General features: G+C 36.2%; 1 protein-coding gene across 3 annotated transcripts in view; it reads left to right on the top strand.

The window, feature by feature from the left end:
• Positions 1-19,705, top strand: part of tspan4a (tetraspanin 4a) — a 160,959-nt gene that overhangs the window by 101,928 nt on the left and 39,326 nt on the right. For all 3 annotated transcript variants that reach the window (XM_044142595.1, XM_044142589.1, XM_044142603.1), the window contains 2 exons: positions 1,713-1,904; positions 16,839-16,913. In XM_044142595.1, the coding sequence (XP_043998530.1) occupies positions 1,713-1,904; positions 16,839-16,913 (267 nt within the window). The remainder of the gene's footprint in view (positions 1-1,712; positions 1,905-16,838; positions 16,914-19,705) is intronic.

Genomic DNA, 19,705 nt, shown 5'->3' with positions numbered 1-19,705 from the left:
TTGGTAATTTTAATTTTCATATCAAGAATCCACTGGATCGAGGCAGTAAAGAGCCAGGTCAAATCCTGAATAACTACGGACTAATCCAACATGTCTTGGAACCCACACATAATCATGGACACACTTTGGGCCTTATTATTTCTAAAACACTCATCATATCTAAAACTGTAGAGCTTGATGCAGCATTTTCAGATCACTTTTGTATTTTTTGGGACAGTTTTCTCCCTGCACAAAAAGACAACTATACACAAGTAAGATGCATTACGGAAACTACTGTGGATCAATTTATTCAGGCTTTTCCTTCAACTGCTATACACTCCTGTACTTATCTGAGTGATCTAAGAGACAATTTCATTTTAAAAGTTGAGAAGGTTATTGACACTATTGCTCCTGTTACTACAAAAGTAATCTCTGGGAAACGTGAACCACATTGGAGAAATTTTGAGTTGGTTGGAAAAGGGAAAAGGGAGTGCTGAAGAGCAGAACGTTGGTGGCGTAAAACTAAGCTACCATTTAGATATCTACAAAGATAAACTCAAAATGTTTAATTTTGAACTGTGAAATGAAAGAGAGAGTTTTTTTTTCAAATGTCATTTCTACTTCTATCAACAACTCTCGTACTCTGTTCTCGATTGTTGACAGATTGACAAATTTACCTTCTTCTGTTAAGCGTGAATTTGTCTCCTCCGAGGCTTGTGATAAATTTACCACCTTTTTCATAAATAAAACGGTGAAAATAAGGGAGACAATAAACTCCTCTGTGTCTGCTGTTAGGAAACAATTAACAATGTAGTTAAACTACTTCTCAAAAAGCATAACCTAGACATAATCAATTTCAAGCATTTATCAACCAATATCAAACTTATCTTATTTGCCCTGACAAAGCCAAGAATCTGGGGATGATCATGGATCCTGATCTGAACTTTAATAACCACATCAAATCTATCATAAAAATATCATACTACCATCTAAAAAATATTGCTTAAAATTAGACAACTCGTGTCCCCTCAAGATTCAGAAAAATTAGTTTATGCCTTTGTTTTTAGTAGACTCGATTACTCCAATGGCATATTTACTGGATTATCAAAAAAAGCAATAAGACAGCTCCAGCTTCTCCAGAATGCTGCTGCAAGAGTCCTTACTAAAGCAAAAAGAGATCAGCATATCAGTCCAGTTCTAAGATCCCTACACTGGCTGCCTGTTGCTCATAGAATAGAATTTAAAATCTTCTTAATGGTTTACAAAGCACTTGATAATAGAAACCCAGACTACATTTCTGATCTTCTTCAACCATATATACCACTCAGACCTTTAAGTTCATCAGAACCAAACCTAATAACTATTCAGAGAGTCAGAATTAAACATGGTGAAGCAGCTTTTAGTTTTTATGCTCCAACACTCTGGAATAAGCATCCTGCTCATTGTAAGACTGCCTCTACCTTGAGTTTATTTAAAACAAGGCTAGAAGCCTTCTTATTTGATGGTGCCTATTCTTAATTTTTTTTCTAGCTCCATTCATTCACAACATTCAAAATGTTTATGTTTATTTTGTTTATTTTTAATCTGCTTGATTTTTGTTGTTGTTTTTAATGTTCTTGCACAAGCACTTTGAATTGTCTTTGGCTGGAAGGTGCTATATAAATAAAGTTGCCTTACCTTGCCTTTAACCGGACTTATTAACAGCGATGTGTCTCTTTGGGTTTCATCTGCAGTTGGGAGGATGTGGCATCCTGGGAGTCGGAATCTGGCTCTCAGTGACCCAGGGAAACTTTGCCACGCTGTCATCATCCCTTCCCTCTCTGTCGGCAGCCAATCTGCTCATCGCAGTGGGGACAATCATCATGGTGATCGGATGTCTGGGCTGCGTGGGCGCTGTCAAAGAAAGCCGCCCTCTGCTGCTGGCGGTGAGTTATTTCCTTTAAATGGCTGCTGGCGTTACACTTGAGGTCACATTGAGGTTATGATGACATTTTCAATTCGTGTTTTGTTGTTAGTGGTGTGACAAACACTGTCACTAACTTTTTGTGAAGCAGCAAGCACTGACACTTCTCATCTGGCATGATTGTATGTTTTTAGTCTATTCTTACTCACTAGTGACTCCACAAGTACTAATTTAAGAAAACCTTTTTATTTAATTCTATAATCAGTTACAATGAAAGCTATGTTGAAAACATTCATTCCAAGAATGGCAGTTCTATAAAGCAGAATTGGATGTTTATGATTTCCTCTGGTTACCACAGTAGAGAAATAAAAGAAGGGAAAAACAGTGATTGCAGAAACATAAATTATGTCAAAAATCTCGAAAAGGAAAACTTTGAGTAAACTGGTTTTAGTTTTTAGTATATTTTAGGTAAATAGAATTACATGATTGCCTTTTTTAACAGTGGTAAAAAAAAAAGTAGAGTGTTGTATTATAACCACATAATACTCAAAACTGAAAAAAATGCAATATTTGCTTTGATTTTCTTGAAATCCCTTAATTTTCTGTTAGTTCTCAAACTATAGTCTCTCTCAAGGAACCTGTAGCAGCACCTTTTATTTCATAAGAAAATATGATTATATTTAACTCGTGTCTAAATTTACTGAATGTGTTTTCATTTCTTAGCAAAAACTAATAATTTGCAGGTCAAATATCAAAGAAAATCAGAAACTGATATTGACTAGAAAAAAAGCCTATTTAGTCCATTTCCAGCAATATTCTGTCAGTTGATAATTACTTTGAGTATTGTAGACCTATTATTGCATTTATCAAAAGAAAAGAAAAAAAACTAAACAAAAAACAAGCAACTATTCTTGGTACATTCTTAATATTATAAGCAATAAAAAATTATGCGCACTTGTTACAACAGTGCAGTTTTGACCAACACCAGAGTTTCCTTTGGGTCATTAATCACAAATTACTGTTTTGTCCTTCACATTTTGCTACAGGGATGCTTTGCAGAAGAGATTTTCTCAAGAAATCCTCCAGCTTCATCATTAGCAATAAGCACACACTAAATCAAACCAAGCTTTCCTTGGCTTTTTTTATTTTAATAGGTTTGCTACAAGATGAATATCACATTAATGGAAATATTGTTTTAAATATATATTGTGCATAAGAGAAAAAGTTATATCTACTGTTTAGAGACATGCTGTTTTAGTTCCTTAGCTTCAGGGTGTGTAACTAAGAATTGAAGAACTTCCAATTTAAAAAATGATTGTTTGACAAGAAACTTCTGCTTTCTTAGTCCTCCGGGTGAAAACTTTGCAGCTTATGAGTCATATGGGGTGTGGACTTGTTCTCACCTCTGAAACCTGTCTGACATGGTGGCTCTTTTTTTGGAAATATTTTCCCAGTTGTGTCTTTTTGTTTGTGTGTGCCAGCTGTTAAGAATTATGTGGAAATTGAAGCACAGTGGAAAATGAAATAAAAAACTGCCATGCCACATGAACTGTTCTCAAAAGTAATTTCAAAAGACTTTGCACCAGCTGTGCTGGATGGTTGAGTCACCTGATTTCAAGAGAAAATTGTGGATGCAAACCAACTTTCAGATTATTGACATGATGGTTTAGTTGAAGTGTTTTGATATATTATGATTAGGTCTAAGGGGCTGCACAGTGGCGTAGCTGGTAGAGCTGTTGCCTTGCAGCAAGAAGGTCCTGGGTTTGATTCCCGGCCTGGGGTCTTTCCGCATGGAGTTTGCATGTTTTCCCTGTGCATGCATGGGTTCTCTCCGGGTTCTCCAGCTTCCTCCCACACTCCAAAAACATGACTGTCAGGTTAATTGGTCTCTCTAAATTCTCCCTAGGTGTGAGTGTGTGTGTGAATGGTTGTGTGTCCTGTATGTCTGTTGCCCTGCGACAGACTGGCGACCTGTCCAGGGTGACCCCGCCTCTCTCCCGGAACACAGCTGGAGATAGACACCAGCAACCCTCCCGACCCCATTATGGGGGACAAGGGTGACCAGAAAATAGATGGATGGATGGATGGATGGATGGATGGATGGATGGATGGATGGATGGATGGATGGATGGATGGATGGATGGATGGATGGATGGATGGATGGATGGATGGATGATTAAGTCTAACATTGTGTAACAGTTATAGAAAAGAAGTTAAAATTGTGCAGGAAAATTAAACAAATATGAGGTTTTTGAGACTGAGTATCTGCATCATCTGTGTTCACAATCCATGACATACTTTCTGTAGCGAACAGACAAATTTACTGTGCTGTGCCTAAATGAAAGGAACATCTTCTTAATTAATAAGTGACAGATCTGCCTGTTTTTAATGCAAATTGAAAAGAGGTTCTTACTTCAAATGCCAAGGTTAATTCACATTTTGATCACTGATGAGGGATTCTCAGGTCTGCAGGAGATATAACGTATGAGGGATTCCTGTTTTACTCTTTGTTGGAAAATGTATAATTAGCTTTTGAAAGTCTTTCAATTTAGATAATTAGACATTAGCTTCTCATTTACACTGAACAAAATGGTATGGGAGTTCTGTGATCCATACCAGTTTAAACATATTTTTAGCAAAAAATCACTTTAAAACTCTGCACTCATATTTTTAGCATATATTCAATCACTTCCTTATGTAACCGCATTATTAATGTTCAGCAGTAATATAGCAGAAACCTTTAAGTTTTCTGTGATGAAGCTAAAGTTAGTTGGAAAAATCTCTCCCCCAGACAGAGCTTTAAAATGCATAAAACAGCTCATGATCTAGTTAATTTGCTTCAAACTAGAAAAGGAATGTTTAAATTTTATGCCTCATGAATATTTTTACCCATTTAATCAGTTTCAAGTACAGTTTGCCAATATTTTTGCAGCCCTGGCTCTAACATGAAAACTTCTCACAGATTCGACACAGTACAAGGTTGCCAAAACCTGCAAATTTCAGTTTGCTTGTAGAATATCAAAGATATTTTTAGCAGCTACTTCCTGTTTTATTAAGTACAGGAACTAGGCAATCCAATATTAGAATATGCATGCATCCTTCAAAAATAAATCTAATATTCAAATAAAGAAAGAAGATATTGCAGATTAAAAATAACATTTATGAAAGAAAAAATTACAACTGCATAAATGTGCAAACCCGTTGACAAAAACATTGTTAATATAACCTTTGATTTTGTTTCAGCATTCAGTCTTGTTAAGTTCACACCTTTAATCAATTATAGAAAACCTAATGAGCCTGAAATGAAATTCAGTGGCCATTGCATTTTTGTGATGTTTGCTATTTTCTATGCTAAAACCATAGTTAGCAGGTTGCAAAAGAATCAAATAATTCTTGTTTTCAAGATAAGGGTACAAAAGCAGAAAGTCAACAATGCAATTACAATATCTGGACAATTCTCTGTAACTGGTCTAAGATGCTACCAAGAAGCTTACTGCAACACTGAAGTAACTGCAGGAAACAGCAATAATACCATCAAAATAGCAATAAAAACACACAATAAGTTTGACCAGTTTATTTTTATTGGTGTACTTTGATTAGGCTTCATGTAAAAAGATTGAATAGTGTAACTACTTTTGACAAATACAATTGTAAAAACATAGATGCGCAGTGCCTTGATTGCAATTAGCAAGCATTCTGAAAATAAAATTTCTTTTAAATCCAAAGGTCTTTTTAAGTTTTGACCACTTCAACAAACACAAACACACATACACACAATTTAATTATAGTACTTTAATTGGCTAGAAATATAGAGAAAGCAGATGGAACCAAAGGATAATTGCCACTGTCGGCATGAATGTGTGAATGCACCGGCAGTTTGCTAAAAAAAGAAAAAAAAATAGATTATTTGCAAACCTGATTCAGGCCATTACACAGAACATATGATTCTGTTTGGCTTTATTAATCCAGCTGAACTTTGTAAGCTAAGTCAGACTTTGAGTGAGACTGATGTTGTGGACTCAACTAAGCATCAACACCATAACTATTTACGATGCTGTGCTGCCTCTACCAGCTCTACATGTACAAAGTAAAGTATACTTAAGCAAAGCTGTATTTTGATCATTTATGACTTAAGCAAAGCTGTATTTGTCAAGTTTTAATGTTTTACTTAATAAATGCTTAAATGTGTAATCCCTTTTAGCCAAATGCAAAAGTTAACTGCCTGATATTTTTAACTGAACACCAGCAGCTCCATCACATCTGGAAGAAAATTGTATATTTAGTCAAAAAAGCATTTTTTTTTTTTTACTCTTATTAGCATTCTTAAGTCACCCATACTTTATATGAATAAATTACACCAAACTGTGTGGCAAATTAAAAAACCCTGTATTATGTTAGGTGAAAGCAGGGATCATTGGGGGGCTCTAAACATAACAGTAAGTGGTGAAATTGGTAATTAAAGTCATGTTTTACTCCACTACATTAAGACAATCGATACCGGAGCAAGTCAAAGAATACAAAGGTGCTGTGACAGGTTGTATTACCCAATCTGCCCACACATTGGACATAAACATGAGATCACTGCGATGGAAGAGGAAGCAGACTGACCACACTAAGAAAAGGCTGGGTGCAAAAACAGAACATATGAAAAAGTAAATTTTATCATTTCTTAGGTTTTCCACTACATAGACTAAAGGCAGAAAGAGCCAAGAAGGATATTGAAGGTATTGATTTTTAAGGCGCTTCTCGACTACGTGCCCAACATGATTGGCTCACCCATCTTAGTGATTTGTCAACATACAGAAAGCCACTGTAGTTTTGAAACAGCGTGGAAATCATAGCACAGGACGAGCAAAAAGGAATCAATCGCTGCACCTGGACTTTGATTATCATTCTCCCTGAAGCTCTGCTGAAACATCAATCTCAGCTAAAGTGGGATATCAACACTGTTGGCCACACGGCTCATAACATAAATACCGAGAGTGTATGCAAAGAGGCTTTGGGGGTTTAATATACATTTTTATAATGTGTGCAATCTGTATTTCGTCTTTATGGGCCAATAAAAGCCACTACTACCAAGATGTAGAGCTTATTTAAATGTAAATATTAAAAAACATAGTAAATATGTAGTCCCTAATGACTAATTGCAACATTGATTTTAGAGCTGTGAACTGCTGTTTGGCTATAAAACTCATGGATATACTTCTTAAAAGAAGAAGAAGAAGAAAAAAATAGCAGTGTTCTGTTTCTCCAGAGTTGATGTCCTGCAGCTTTATGTTCCTCCCTGAAGGCGTCAGTTAGAAATAGACCAGCTGTGGCTCATTAACTCTCATCGAACAGAAAGTGTAATGGAACAAAAACCTGCAGGACACCAGCTCACCACAACAAGAACCCTCGGCTTTGAAAAGCACCACTTTGAATCTCCTCTAATGCACTAGCATAATCACACACTTCATTACCAATGTCAGTATTATCTGTCTAGAATTCAAATGTCTTTGTTTGGGTTAAATTCTATGTATTATGCAGCTATAAAAAAATTCCTGAGGTCTTGACGTCAAAAGAGAACCACTTCTGTTATTTGCTTGCTCACAATTCCCCGCACAGTCAAGTATCTTAGAAAACTATTCGTTTAGTCAAGGAGACATAGGGATGTTTTTGTGATCAAATGTTTCATCTTATTGTTACATTTTCAGATCAAACTAGTACATAAACCAAAATGATTCAACATTTACCATAAGTAAGCCCCATCAGATTACACTGATTTAGTAAAGTCAGCAATTCATTTACATAGACTTACAGAGGTGCAAAATGTTCAGGATTGAAAGAAAACCTACAAAAACAAAGCAACATCTCAAAGGCAAACCAAGGTCAAAATTGCAAAAGTAAACCATTCTCCTAGATATAGTGCTCCTCTACCTGTGTGAAAATATTGAAACTGAAAGACAAGCATGAAAGCTAAATCTAAAACAGAAGAAAACTGCTCAAATAAAATGGTCCTTGCAGCCTTCAGTGTTTCTGCAGCTCCAGGTAAAAACTATAGAAGCACTACTCAAAAGTGTTCAATTATTTTAGCATAAAAAACTGATATGGTACACAATTCTTTAATTGAAAAACTTAATTCTGGTAGCATGAGGTGTATCCTCAAAATACTAATTATATTAGTTGGAAAAAAAGAGACTTCTTGCACTTTGATTAAAAGAAAAATACATACATGTGCCTAGCTAGGCAAATTAGCTTGCATGTCAAAGAGTATAGAATAGAATCTGTTGAATCAGGCTGAATGACAGAAAACAAGGCAAAACTATATGCATGTCAATTAAAACAATGGAAAGATGGTGAATCAATAGTGTGGCAAAAGACAATTCCTTGCAGTCTGCAGTTAAAGGAATATGTCCAATTAAACCAAAAAATACATAAAAGCGTCAGGACAGCAATGTGCCTTGAAAACAGAAAATACACAACAAAAGAAGTGAAAGACAAGAAGCAGAAACATAAGTCAACTTGTGACCAAGTTGAAAAAAATCTGTGGGGACATTAAGTGGATAAGAAACAATTGCAAAATATATTGGCGCCTGAAGAGAAGGAAACAAGGAACCAAGGGGGTACAGAGAAGTATTCAGTAACGAATTTCAAATCCTCTTTGGTAAAGGACATGATGCTGAAACATGTTGTTATCCCAATTAATCAAACACACTTCCACAGCCACTGATGATCTGGGACTACATTTGTGTTAAAGAAGCAGAGCAGATGGTTGTCATTACCTCCGCAGGAAAAGCATGGCTATACACTGAAATTTTAAGGACTTCTTATTGTTTCCATTGTTATCCATTTGTTTGAGATCAGATTGAGTGATTGAGTGACATCTCCGTATTATTTTGTACTTACATATTATGTAAGTACAAAATAATGCTTAATACTGATACTGCATGCTACTGAGAAAAGATTGCCAACATTTTCCTACAAGAAAGGCAAATTAAGTCAATGTCATGGCCATCAACCAGTCCAGATTATAATTAAATTAAAAATTCATTGTGGAAAGTAAAAATAGATACACGTTTTTTTAATCACTGTTGCAGAATGGGGCCTGATCTGCCTGAATTATGAAGAATGCTGTTTCATTACCAAAGTTCATGTCTCATAGTTGCAACAAGGAAGTTATTTTGATCTTCTTTTTTTTTCTTTTGCTTGATCTGAAAAAAAAAATTGCACCATTAATTTTAACATCATTACTTTTTCTTATTGATGTTCTACAAAGCCAGACTATTCAGCCAGAAAATCCTCAGAGTAGTGAGCCCTTATGTTATGACAGGGGTTATATTCAAAGACACATACACACACATGTGCTTTGACAGCATATGTATTATACACAAATATTCACAAGCTGATTCACAGAAAGAGCACATGCTGCTTTGAATATAAATATTTAGGTAGCCAGAGAAAAACAAAAGTGCTGCCAGCATTGGAAAAACAGCTCTGTAAAACTGCCAGATGGGATCCAGGATCCAGCGGTTCTCATTTCAGACCCTCGGAGGCAGCAAATCTTGGAGGAGCATGCAGAGAGCACTCAAAGGTCCTCTCTAAAGAAGACATCATATTCTAACACAGAACAGGAACACATATCGGGGAAAAATCAGCACTTAAAACGGGCCTATTTCAGATTCATGATTAGATGATATTTTTAGATGTGTAGAGAATTATTAAAAATTATGTTGCACCTTTATTAAATGGTGGTAGTCATTAAACGTCAAAGTGCATCATTGTTGGCTTCAGAAAAATAGCTGAATATTCATTAATCTACGTCATCAGTTCCTCTGAAGAAGAGAGTTCTATATTTTTGAAGTTTTACATCCCTTGAGATCTTTCTTAAAGTTTTAAGAACCCACAACAAGCCAATAAAGTTCAGCAACAAGCCACATCTTTTGGAGCAAATGTGAATTCCCACTTCTGTCCTCATCAACTTTTAGTAGGGCACTGCTGAGAGCATCTTGACAAGTGGCTTCACATCCTGCAGCAACTGCAAGGAGACTGTCTGACAATGTAGTGAGAATGGCTGGGAAAGTTTTTAGGAACTCATTCCCCTCCTTAGAGACTGTTTTCAAGGACAAATGACAGAAGAAAGTTCTCTGCTATCTTTCCAGTGTATACTTTAAGTAAGTCATTGGCAACACTTTATTACTGAAGCCCTTGGTCTCCCTTTAATTTTAGATAATTTTCAGTTCTTCAGAACATACAGAGATTATGATTCTGTCATTGTGATTTATTTTAGGGTAACATTCAGGAGCCCCTATGATGAAAGAAGATTCATTCTTCAGATTAATTTGCAAAAGATACGAGACTTTACGAACATTAATGTGATATAATATAGCATTAATCTCTTTACAGTCTGTAATGCTATTTCCTTGTTTCATTACAATTCCCAAAAATACAATTTTCTTTGACACAAACTTCAAGTTGAAAGTTTTGCAAAAATAAAACTTATGGTAATATATTTAATCTTTTTTGTATGTCTGGCACACAAAGAATTTTCTCAGGAAAGTCTTGTTAGGGAACAGCTTAATAATTAATTCTTCAAAAAATATATTTTCGCCCTCTGGGTGGGAAATTACAAAATTACATTAATTAGAAAGCAACTGTTCAGTCGTGCTGCTCTTGATTTAATTGTTATATTGTGATTGCTTTCATTACTGCCATCCGTAAGCCCGTGTCTCACAAAGGGATTTTTTTTAATCATTTACAGTCAGGTCATGCAGGCTCTTTGATAATAAAAAAAACATTCAATGCAGCAGCTTGAAATTCCTTAAGCTGATTTGATAGCTTTCCTCTAGTATATTATAAAACCTGAATGTTATCCATGGCTCTATTGTCTCAAACCCAGAGGAGTTAAATTCCCTATAAAGAGCAAAATAATGGGAAATATTCAGTGCACCACAGGGGTTGAAACTGTTTGTTTTCCAAGTGGTAGTCTCAGTTCTCATACTTGCAATGTCTCTTTACTCTGGAGTGTAATTAATTACCCTGGAACAAGCTAGAAATAAACTGCAAACAATTTACAACTAGTCCAACTTTCTTTTATTTCCTGTTTGGAAAAAAAAGGATCTCTCTCAAACTCACAGCTTCAAGATCCAGCAGAGTTTTATTACTAGGATTTATTGCCCTCTGAGTTTAAAAATTTGTATAAATTTCAATTTATAAACTTCAGTTGAAATGGAGTAATGTCCACCAATAGCAGTTAATAAGCCAAGTAATTATAAATGTGCTGTCTTCAACCTATTTAATTAAAAGTCAGAAAGCTAGCATTTAACATGCTCAGGGAGATCAATATTTAGCAACATCAGGGCCAGATGTTTCAGTTAGGGGTTAAGAACCTGAGCCAAAAGGAGAGTGAGTTCTTGTGATCGAGATCCAAGCTGATAAAAAAAATAATGGTGTGGCCCTGATTTACTAAATGAATCTTTGATGTTTGCTCATTAGTGACCACACAGCTTTGCAAAAAGATACATTACTGCCCAAATTTTGGAACAAAGAAGTTCATTATTGTGAAGTGTAATGTAAAGGATGCATTGCATTTATTTCAAAAATAATTTTCTAAAAAGAGTGGCAGGCATCTGCATGCAGCAAACCTGTTATAGCAAAACTTTTGGAGATTTTTAATTGAATTTGGTTATAAAACTGTTTTCCAAGATGGGATATGTTCTGTCATCTGTAAATAGAAAAAAATGATGGCACACCTTCAAAGCTATCATGAGTCTACCATCTACCTATATTAACAGGCTGGGGAGGAATTTCTTTCAATTATATGTATTGTTTGGGGGATCTTATGTTTTAATTAGGCAACCAGAGTATTAATAGGAGAAGATCTACAACTTAGCCTTTAAAATGTTATGTTTGCACGTTGGTATGAGGCAAATTTATGAGATAAACAAACTGTGTGGAAAATTGTGCTCTGGTCAGATGAGGCCAAGCTTGAACTTTTTTGTCCCACATACACAAAACTATGTGAGGTGGAAAATGAACTTTGCACATCAAGTGGATGTCAGTTTTTAGATATGTAGAATTTGTAAAGACATATCGTAAAAGACTTGGAGCCAAAGGCATTTTACCAATTCAGGATGACTGAATTAATGACCGACTCTTCAAATGCTTATTCTTTCTAAAAATATTTCTCTTTCTACTTCACAACTAAGCCCTTTTTGTGTGGGTCTATAGCAGAAAATCTAGTTACAAAACATTTGCATAAATGTGATCCTAATACATTTAGTTACATGTTAGTTTATAACCTTCCGTTATTGACAGGACAAACATCATGCTAGCTCCTCCTGTGGCAACTCCTGTAGTCAGTTTATGTTTGACTTTTTCTTATTTTAGCAGCATGCAAGAAAACAGCAGAATCCAAAGGGAGGTTTCTGATGCCTACGGCCAACACAAACCTGATGTTATTTTTTGACCTTCACACAATAGGATCACAAAAAGGGAAAATGTCATGTATCAGACATGACTTTTCCACTGGGTTCTTTCCGTGTCTGGACTGCAAATATCACTTATCTCCAGACAGGTAAAACCGTCAAGAGTTTTTATTCAATACTGACATTGCATGGCCTATAATTCAGCTTTTAAAACCACATTAGAGCATATGTCTACTTTAATTGAAACACCTAAAAAATTTCATCCACAGACAGTAAAACCTGAGATGATATTAGAATATCTTTTCAGATGTTTTCTTCTTCTTTTTTTTAAGAGCATCTGAAAAGATCACGGGTGAGTCAAACACAGTGTGGGTTTTACGCTGCCATTGTCTTGTTACCTAGTTGTTCTCTTGCCTTGCAGCGTTGTCACTGAGGCTTTCATCTTTTCCACATGAAGTGATTCATTCATGGAGGGGCAGCCAAAAAGACCTTGGGGGCCTTTGACAGCTCTGCTCCATGCCAGTCCTGTGAAGTAGCAACAGTCAAATCCACTGTCAAGGAAAAGCCTGGAATACACAAAGGACACAACGACAAGATACCCTTGAAAAAAAAAAGACAAAAACACATCTTAAACTGAAATCCACTTGATCCTCTTTTATGATCTCCTGCTTCATTGTCTCACTGTTACAACTGTAATATTATGTGACTTAAACACAATTTTTTTTTCTAACAGTTTTATTTGAAAAATACCATAAAGCCTGCAGCTACCCTGTTGTTGTAATTCTGGCTATTCAGTTCAGACAGAACAAAAACACTGAATGAAAGTTCCTGTAGAACCAGTTCTCCACAACCTTGCTAATGACCTAAAATTCAGGTGGAGTGCAGCAGAGGCAGTTACAGGTTTACAAAAACATGCAGGACTGTCTATAAGCTACCTTCAGCTATAGATTTCTCAAACAGATTAGCAACTGATTAACTGACTCTATCATTTGTCAGTTACAGGTTACAAAACCACATGCAGGTTGTCTATAAGCTACCTTCAGCTATAGATTTCTCAAACAGACTAGCAACTGATTAACTGACTCTATCATTTGTCACCTTGTGAGTCAGTCAATGCCATGCGGCGGTGTGGTTTACACACTATTTCAAACAGCTCCTGATGGAGTGAATCCTGCCTAGAGACATGGAGTGCAGAGTATCTGAATGTGCTACCAGTTGCAAGTTGAGTGGAACTCAATTAATTTTTGCTTACAAGTCTAACCAGTGTCAATAAATCTATAATAAAATGACATAACTATTTAGATAATAATAATGCTTCACAAAGGAAAATGAATGAATAAAATATATATTTGTGTCTACACCAGCATTTGTAATGATAAAATGAAAACAGCAGCCAAGTTTGAACAAGGCCTCCAAAATCACAGAAATTCAAAAAGAGCTGAACAAAATTTTCCAAACATAAACAACAATACATAGATACTTATTTACATTAGAACTGGGATTTTATTCAATTATTTTCAGAGCTAATAAGAGCCTCTGGGTTCTGTTTGGGGTCTTGTACTTAAATTATTTGAAATGTTAAGCATTTGAGATTTAGTCTTTTGAGACTCACTGTGGTAGAACAAAGTTGTTTAAACAGACGTTACACTAAAAAAAGCTTTATGAGTATTGATAAATAAACATTCTCAGCATTAGCTGAAACAAACGGCTTTATTCATAACACAAATATGACCATGTTCACTGTGAATTTGAATAACTAGGCCTCTGCCACAGATACTGCTTTTAAGGCTTTTTAAAGTCTTTAAATGTGTCAGATGAACAAATGGACTTCACATAAACGTTTAGAATACAGCTTGAGAAAATGGTTTGTCCTAACAAACTGGCCTGAATTATTAACGAGTACTGGGTCTGATTTTGTCTGGCAACCTCATGTGCATGACTATTAAACAAATGGTGCTGTATGATAATAAATAACACATAAACTACTTCTAGTAGTTACAAAAATACAATATAAACACTTTAATAACTTGAAACATTTTATGATACCATGAAACTGCATTTTAGTTAGTACCTGTTAAAGTTAATTGCTGCTAGTCTTAATGTTTGAGACTTGTTTGTGTAGTCATGTTCAGTTTCTTTGTGGTGTAGTTTTTAGTTGTCCTCAACTTCCCTGATCTTGTTACTGCTGCTAAGTCATCACCCACCAATATATAATCTCCTCAGCTGGCTCTGTTCTTTGTCAGATTCTCACTGTTCCCTTCGTGTTTTCTCACCCTATTCAGTTTCCTTTTTGTATCATTTTGAATGGTTGCCTTGGCAGAATTTTTTGGCTTGATTTTTTTTTTTCTTCCTTTTTGATATAAAGAGCTCTATCATTGAGCTCTTTGTTGTATTCTGCATGTGGTCCAGTTTTGCTCACATACGGCATCTACAGTGTAATATTGTTACTTGAATTTTTCTTGCAATCATTGTTACAAACTCCACATTTTGACCTGAATTTCAGAGTATATTTTGCACATTCATCAATTATCAAATCATACAAATCGACTGTGTGTATGCCACACACTGAACAAAATCTATCCACAATGTGTGTTACAGTGACACAACTTTTTGAAAAAGACAAACAATGTTTTTTGTCTCATATTAGATTATTGAGCTCAGTTGTAACGATTATTGGGAGCATGAGAGATGGATGTTTCATGGTTCCAGCATTTTAGTTGAGTAAAACACTACAAGATTGCTTTGTTTTGTTTTTTCACCTTAATGCATTTCTTGTGAAACAAAATAAAGGCTTTTAACTGAGAGGGACACTCAGTCCCATACATGCATCATCACCATCAGTTTCAGTCCAACTGTGAGTAACAAATTCGGATAAATATTTTAATTTAAAAAATAAATATTTCAATTTGCCTCCAAATATATAATTGTGTTTCAACCCATTCACTGCTCATTTGTTTTCTTCCATCATCACTAAATACAATAGCAGGTCATCTCTTGGATGGTGTCAAGGACCAGGTGGTACAGCATGGAGGACACTGGTGTTTAATTCAAAGTGTGGATTTTTATTTTACCCAAAAGTATGAAAAATATTTCACAAATCCAACACTTAACCAGGCATGCCAATAAAAGAAATGAAGCATGTGGTTCGGTCCTTTGAGGCTGTCATTTCAGGAATCTCAGCCCTTAGACACACATTTTGCCTGCCAGGAGGGAGAAGTGAAAAAATTCAGATAACTCAAAGAAAGATATTAATATTACATAAAATTTGTAATTTTGACCTTCCACTGTTGATATCTGTGCACTCCGTATAGACATTATAGGGTGTGATGGAAAAATAAGCTAAGAAACAATATATTATAGAATGAGCGATACATTTAAAATACAAAGTAAACAAAAGTGAAACAAGGTTGTGGTGAAGTGCAGATCTTACCCACTATGGCTTCCCATCACAGATATTGTTATAAACATGTTTTGCTTTCTTTGGGTCTATCAACAACCAGTCTGTGGGTAATCCGGTGTCTGTGCTGGAATTCCTGTTCCATGGGGAGTACAGTGGATACCAATCTGCATGTGCTGAGGACCTGATCGTGGCACTGCATTAATTATGTGGGGATAATGAATTGTTCATTACAGCAGATCTGCTAGATCCTCCTCTATCCAGCTGGACCAAGGAAGTGATGGGAATCACATTTCTGCCACATCAGATGAGCACTACAATAAATTACTTGGAGTGCTGCCAGCTGATGTGAGTGTGACAATGTAGCAGTCTCGGCATGTGGTCAGCATGGAAGATCCTGCTTCAAAGTCTCTCATAACCAAGATTTGACAATACAGTACATGCTGGTCACATATCATGGATGAGGTGCCAATGCTGCTACCAGAGTGGAGATTGCATAATTATTTCTCTATAATTCATGAATGAGGATAGACATTACTGATACAGATATGAGAAAATCAGCTTGGTTCAATATTGTGTAAACCAACCTGCAACCTGGGCTCTTCGAGCTCAAAACTGATACGTAGTACTTTTTGTAGAGACTTTGGTAGTACTATCCTTATGCTGAGTTCATTTAGTAACCCCTTGGAAAAACTGTACTGTTGTCTTTGGAAATATTTTCCTCCTCTGTGCTCGGTGAGTCTTCTTGTATGTGTGAGAATCAGAGCCGTGTTGTAGCACAGGAGTTGATGGATGAGCTCGTAACCGTTTTAAACACTCAAATGAGCCTGCAGGAAGATGTATGACCCATCAAACAGCTACACTTCGCCACTAAAGTGAGGCAGGGTTGGTGAGGACTGGTGGAGAATAAAATGTGGCCCCTTTTACAAATTCAAAAGTGTCTAAAGGACAACTGTAAATCACCTGGCCATTCTGTTCTGTTCACTCTGATGGTCCTAACTTTTACTTTGGTACAGTTTTTGGTAAAGTTTTAGTTAAACACTAATTCCTATAATCTTATTTAAATATTCTACCACATGTTTGTTATCCCCAAAAGATGTTTTTCGCATATTGCAAAAATAATGTCTCATAAAGTCCTTCTCTCATTTCTTCACAGTTCTTCATCCTTCTCCTGCTCATCTTTTTCCTGGAAATTCTCTCCATCATGCTTTTCTTCATATACCAAGATGAGGTAAGACACACTGATTACTCTGATGCTGCAGGTGATTATTTTCTCTGCCTCGACATGAGAAGGAATATTGCTGTGGAAGATGCCTGTCTGGTTTCTGCCCTTCACAGGTCACATGGATTGCTCACTTCTCAAATTGAATGTGGCATGTAAAATCACCGATCTCCACAGTGAGGAGGTTTTGTTGACTCTGGGAGCAGAGCTGAGTTTGTCAGCTTCCTAAAAGGCTTCGTGAAAGTACTTGGCAATATTTTCTGTAATGTCGTGAGAGCTAAGGGATTCTTGTGTCACTGGGTCACAGTCATCAGTAAATAATTTTCTTTTCCTTGTGAATACATTTTAGGAATCTCAGTTGATTTTTTTCAGCTGCTATTTTTCTTGTAAATAGACAAGAAAGAGGAAGTTAAAATGAACTGGATGAGTAAGCATTGCATTTCATTCCTTTGAATGCTTTGCTTTGTGAACTAGTTTCAAGACATAAACCAAGATTGTGTGACTTTTAAATAGAATAGACAGTTTTCCTTTCATTTTCTCAATGTAAAAGAATAAAACAAGAATAATCTTCAGTTGGGGTATGGGACAGCATTAACTGGATTAGAAGGTTTTAGACGGGAATGGTGCACCACTGAGGTGTGAAATAATTTATTAATCAAGAGTGACTGATTGATTGAAAAAATATAATCCCACACAACAATATTTCATGTAGGGCTGAAAATGATATGTACTATCACTTCTAAGAAAATTTAGGTTTTTTGCAAATTTGCATTAAACTCAAAAATATGCAGCTGACAAATAAATTAAATAACACTCAGCCTCTGTGAGAGGGAGAGTACTTTTGTAAAAATTGCTAATTGATCCCTCTACACACTTCATTACGTTTAGTAGTATCAGGTATTTCATGTTTTATTTTATTCAAGCAAATTTTTTAAAACCTTCTTTATGGTTTGTAGTACTGAGAAAAGGATTCCATACCCCTTCAACTTGATCGCATTGTATTATGTTGCAATTAGAAACCTCATTCTATTTGTTGGAGCTTTCTTGTGACAATTGCAGGTAATTTAGATTTAGTCCTGGGCTTCGACTAGGTCTTTCTAATCCTTGAATTTGATTATATTAAGACCAGAGGTTCTCCGTCCTGATCCTCACTACCCACAATTTATTTTTTTTACATGTGTTTTTGCTCTAGCACACATGTTTCAAATTATTTCATTACCTCCTTTGTATGCCAACCACTAAATCGCCCATCTATATGAATGAGGTATGCAGCAGCTGAAAAACACCTAAAGCATGAAGGGCAGTGGATTCTGACAACCAGGATTGCACCTGGTTACAAATTTAAGTCATTGTCAGGCTGGACAACCCCTAACAGCTTTTTTAGTTCCGTTGTCCTATTCTAGAGAAAAGCAGAGTATGGTGCTGGCACTGCCATATTTAGATTTTTTTCCCCCTAAGGATGTGTTCAGGGTGATGAGCAATGTTGGTTTTCGTCCACACATAGCAATTTGTATGTATCCTCTACTTAGAGGATATATGCAACGTTTGCTGTTTGCTGTGTCCCCGACATCAGGGGTCCACAGCCTTGTTAAAAAGTAGAAAGTATATGGATGTGTAATTTTTGAGCTATTGACGATCAAGGTTGTGAAAATATTCTGAAAAACTGGAAACTGCCATGTTCCACCAGGTGTTTGCTAATTACTCCAGCCACTAGTCTGGTGGAGCTGTGGGGTGTGTGTGTGTGTGTGTGTGGGGGGGGGGGGGGTGTTTGGGGGGGGTGTTTGGGGGGGGTGCCCTGTGAAACAGAAGCTTGGTTGGTGACTGCCATGCCAAGGAGCTTTGGGTAAATAGATAGCAGTTTGTATAAGTGTTTAGGTGCCCCTGAATGGCTCCCATGGGAGATTTAAGGATTTGTCAAACATTGCATGAAAGAATCAAAGCAACATTTCAGGAATGTTTTTGATGAGGGAATAACATTACAATAAAATACAATGGTAAAAAAAGTTGATTTTACATAATACCCCAGTCCTAACGCAATTGGTTGCACTGCATTTTATTTTAAAGTATTAAGGTAAAAGAGGTTATGCATGCCTCACTTTTCAGATATTTATTTGTAAAAACTTTCCTCTCCTTCATTGCATCATGCCTAACTGTCAAAATGCCTTACAATTGCAGTTAATGTGAGATCTTATCACAACATGAGAGACTGTCTTTAAAAGCCTCCCCACAATGCTTTAACAGAAAAACAGACAACTGGGCTTATTATGGCTGAGAAGAACTCTGGTTTGATTTCCAGGTGTCTAAAGCTCAGGGTGATGAATTCCTTTTAAGTTTCAAGCAGGGTTACTTTTTATTTTCATCTTTTAGTTTTAAAATAGCAAACATTGTTGCCAAGTAAACGTATGCCCTGCTCTCGTTTGGTCCATATCACAGCTTGTCAAAGCTTTTTGTTGCAAGCTGATTTTTTTCCATTTCTAGCTTGGAAGATTTTCACAGACCCTCTTTCAAAAAGCCTCTCTGTTAGTCTCTTTGGCTGCTCTGCGTGTGCTGCTCTTTTGATGTCCATCCACAGATTTTCAACAGTTTTTAGGTTGGGCCACTGTGAAGCCCACATGCAAAACCTCCAGCTTGCACCTGTAGCAGTGGTTCGTTCTGGATTTTGAGATGCAGGATCATCTTCCTTTTATGTTTAATGTTCAAAACATCAGGATCACTGCCATCATAATTTTCCCACATTTAGCATAATCCATTTTCCCCAAAGCAAACCGATTATAGTTAAAAGTGTAAAAGATGACCAGTCA

This window comes from Gambusia affinis, linkage group LG02 (assembly GCF_019740435.1).
Source record: "Gambusia affinis linkage group LG02, SWU_Gaff_1.0, whole genome shotgun sequence".
NCBI lineage: Eukaryota > Metazoa > Chordata > Actinopteri > Cyprinodontiformes > Poeciliidae > Gambusia > Gambusia affinis.
This window is presented reverse-complemented; position numbering and strand designations above follow the sequence as displayed.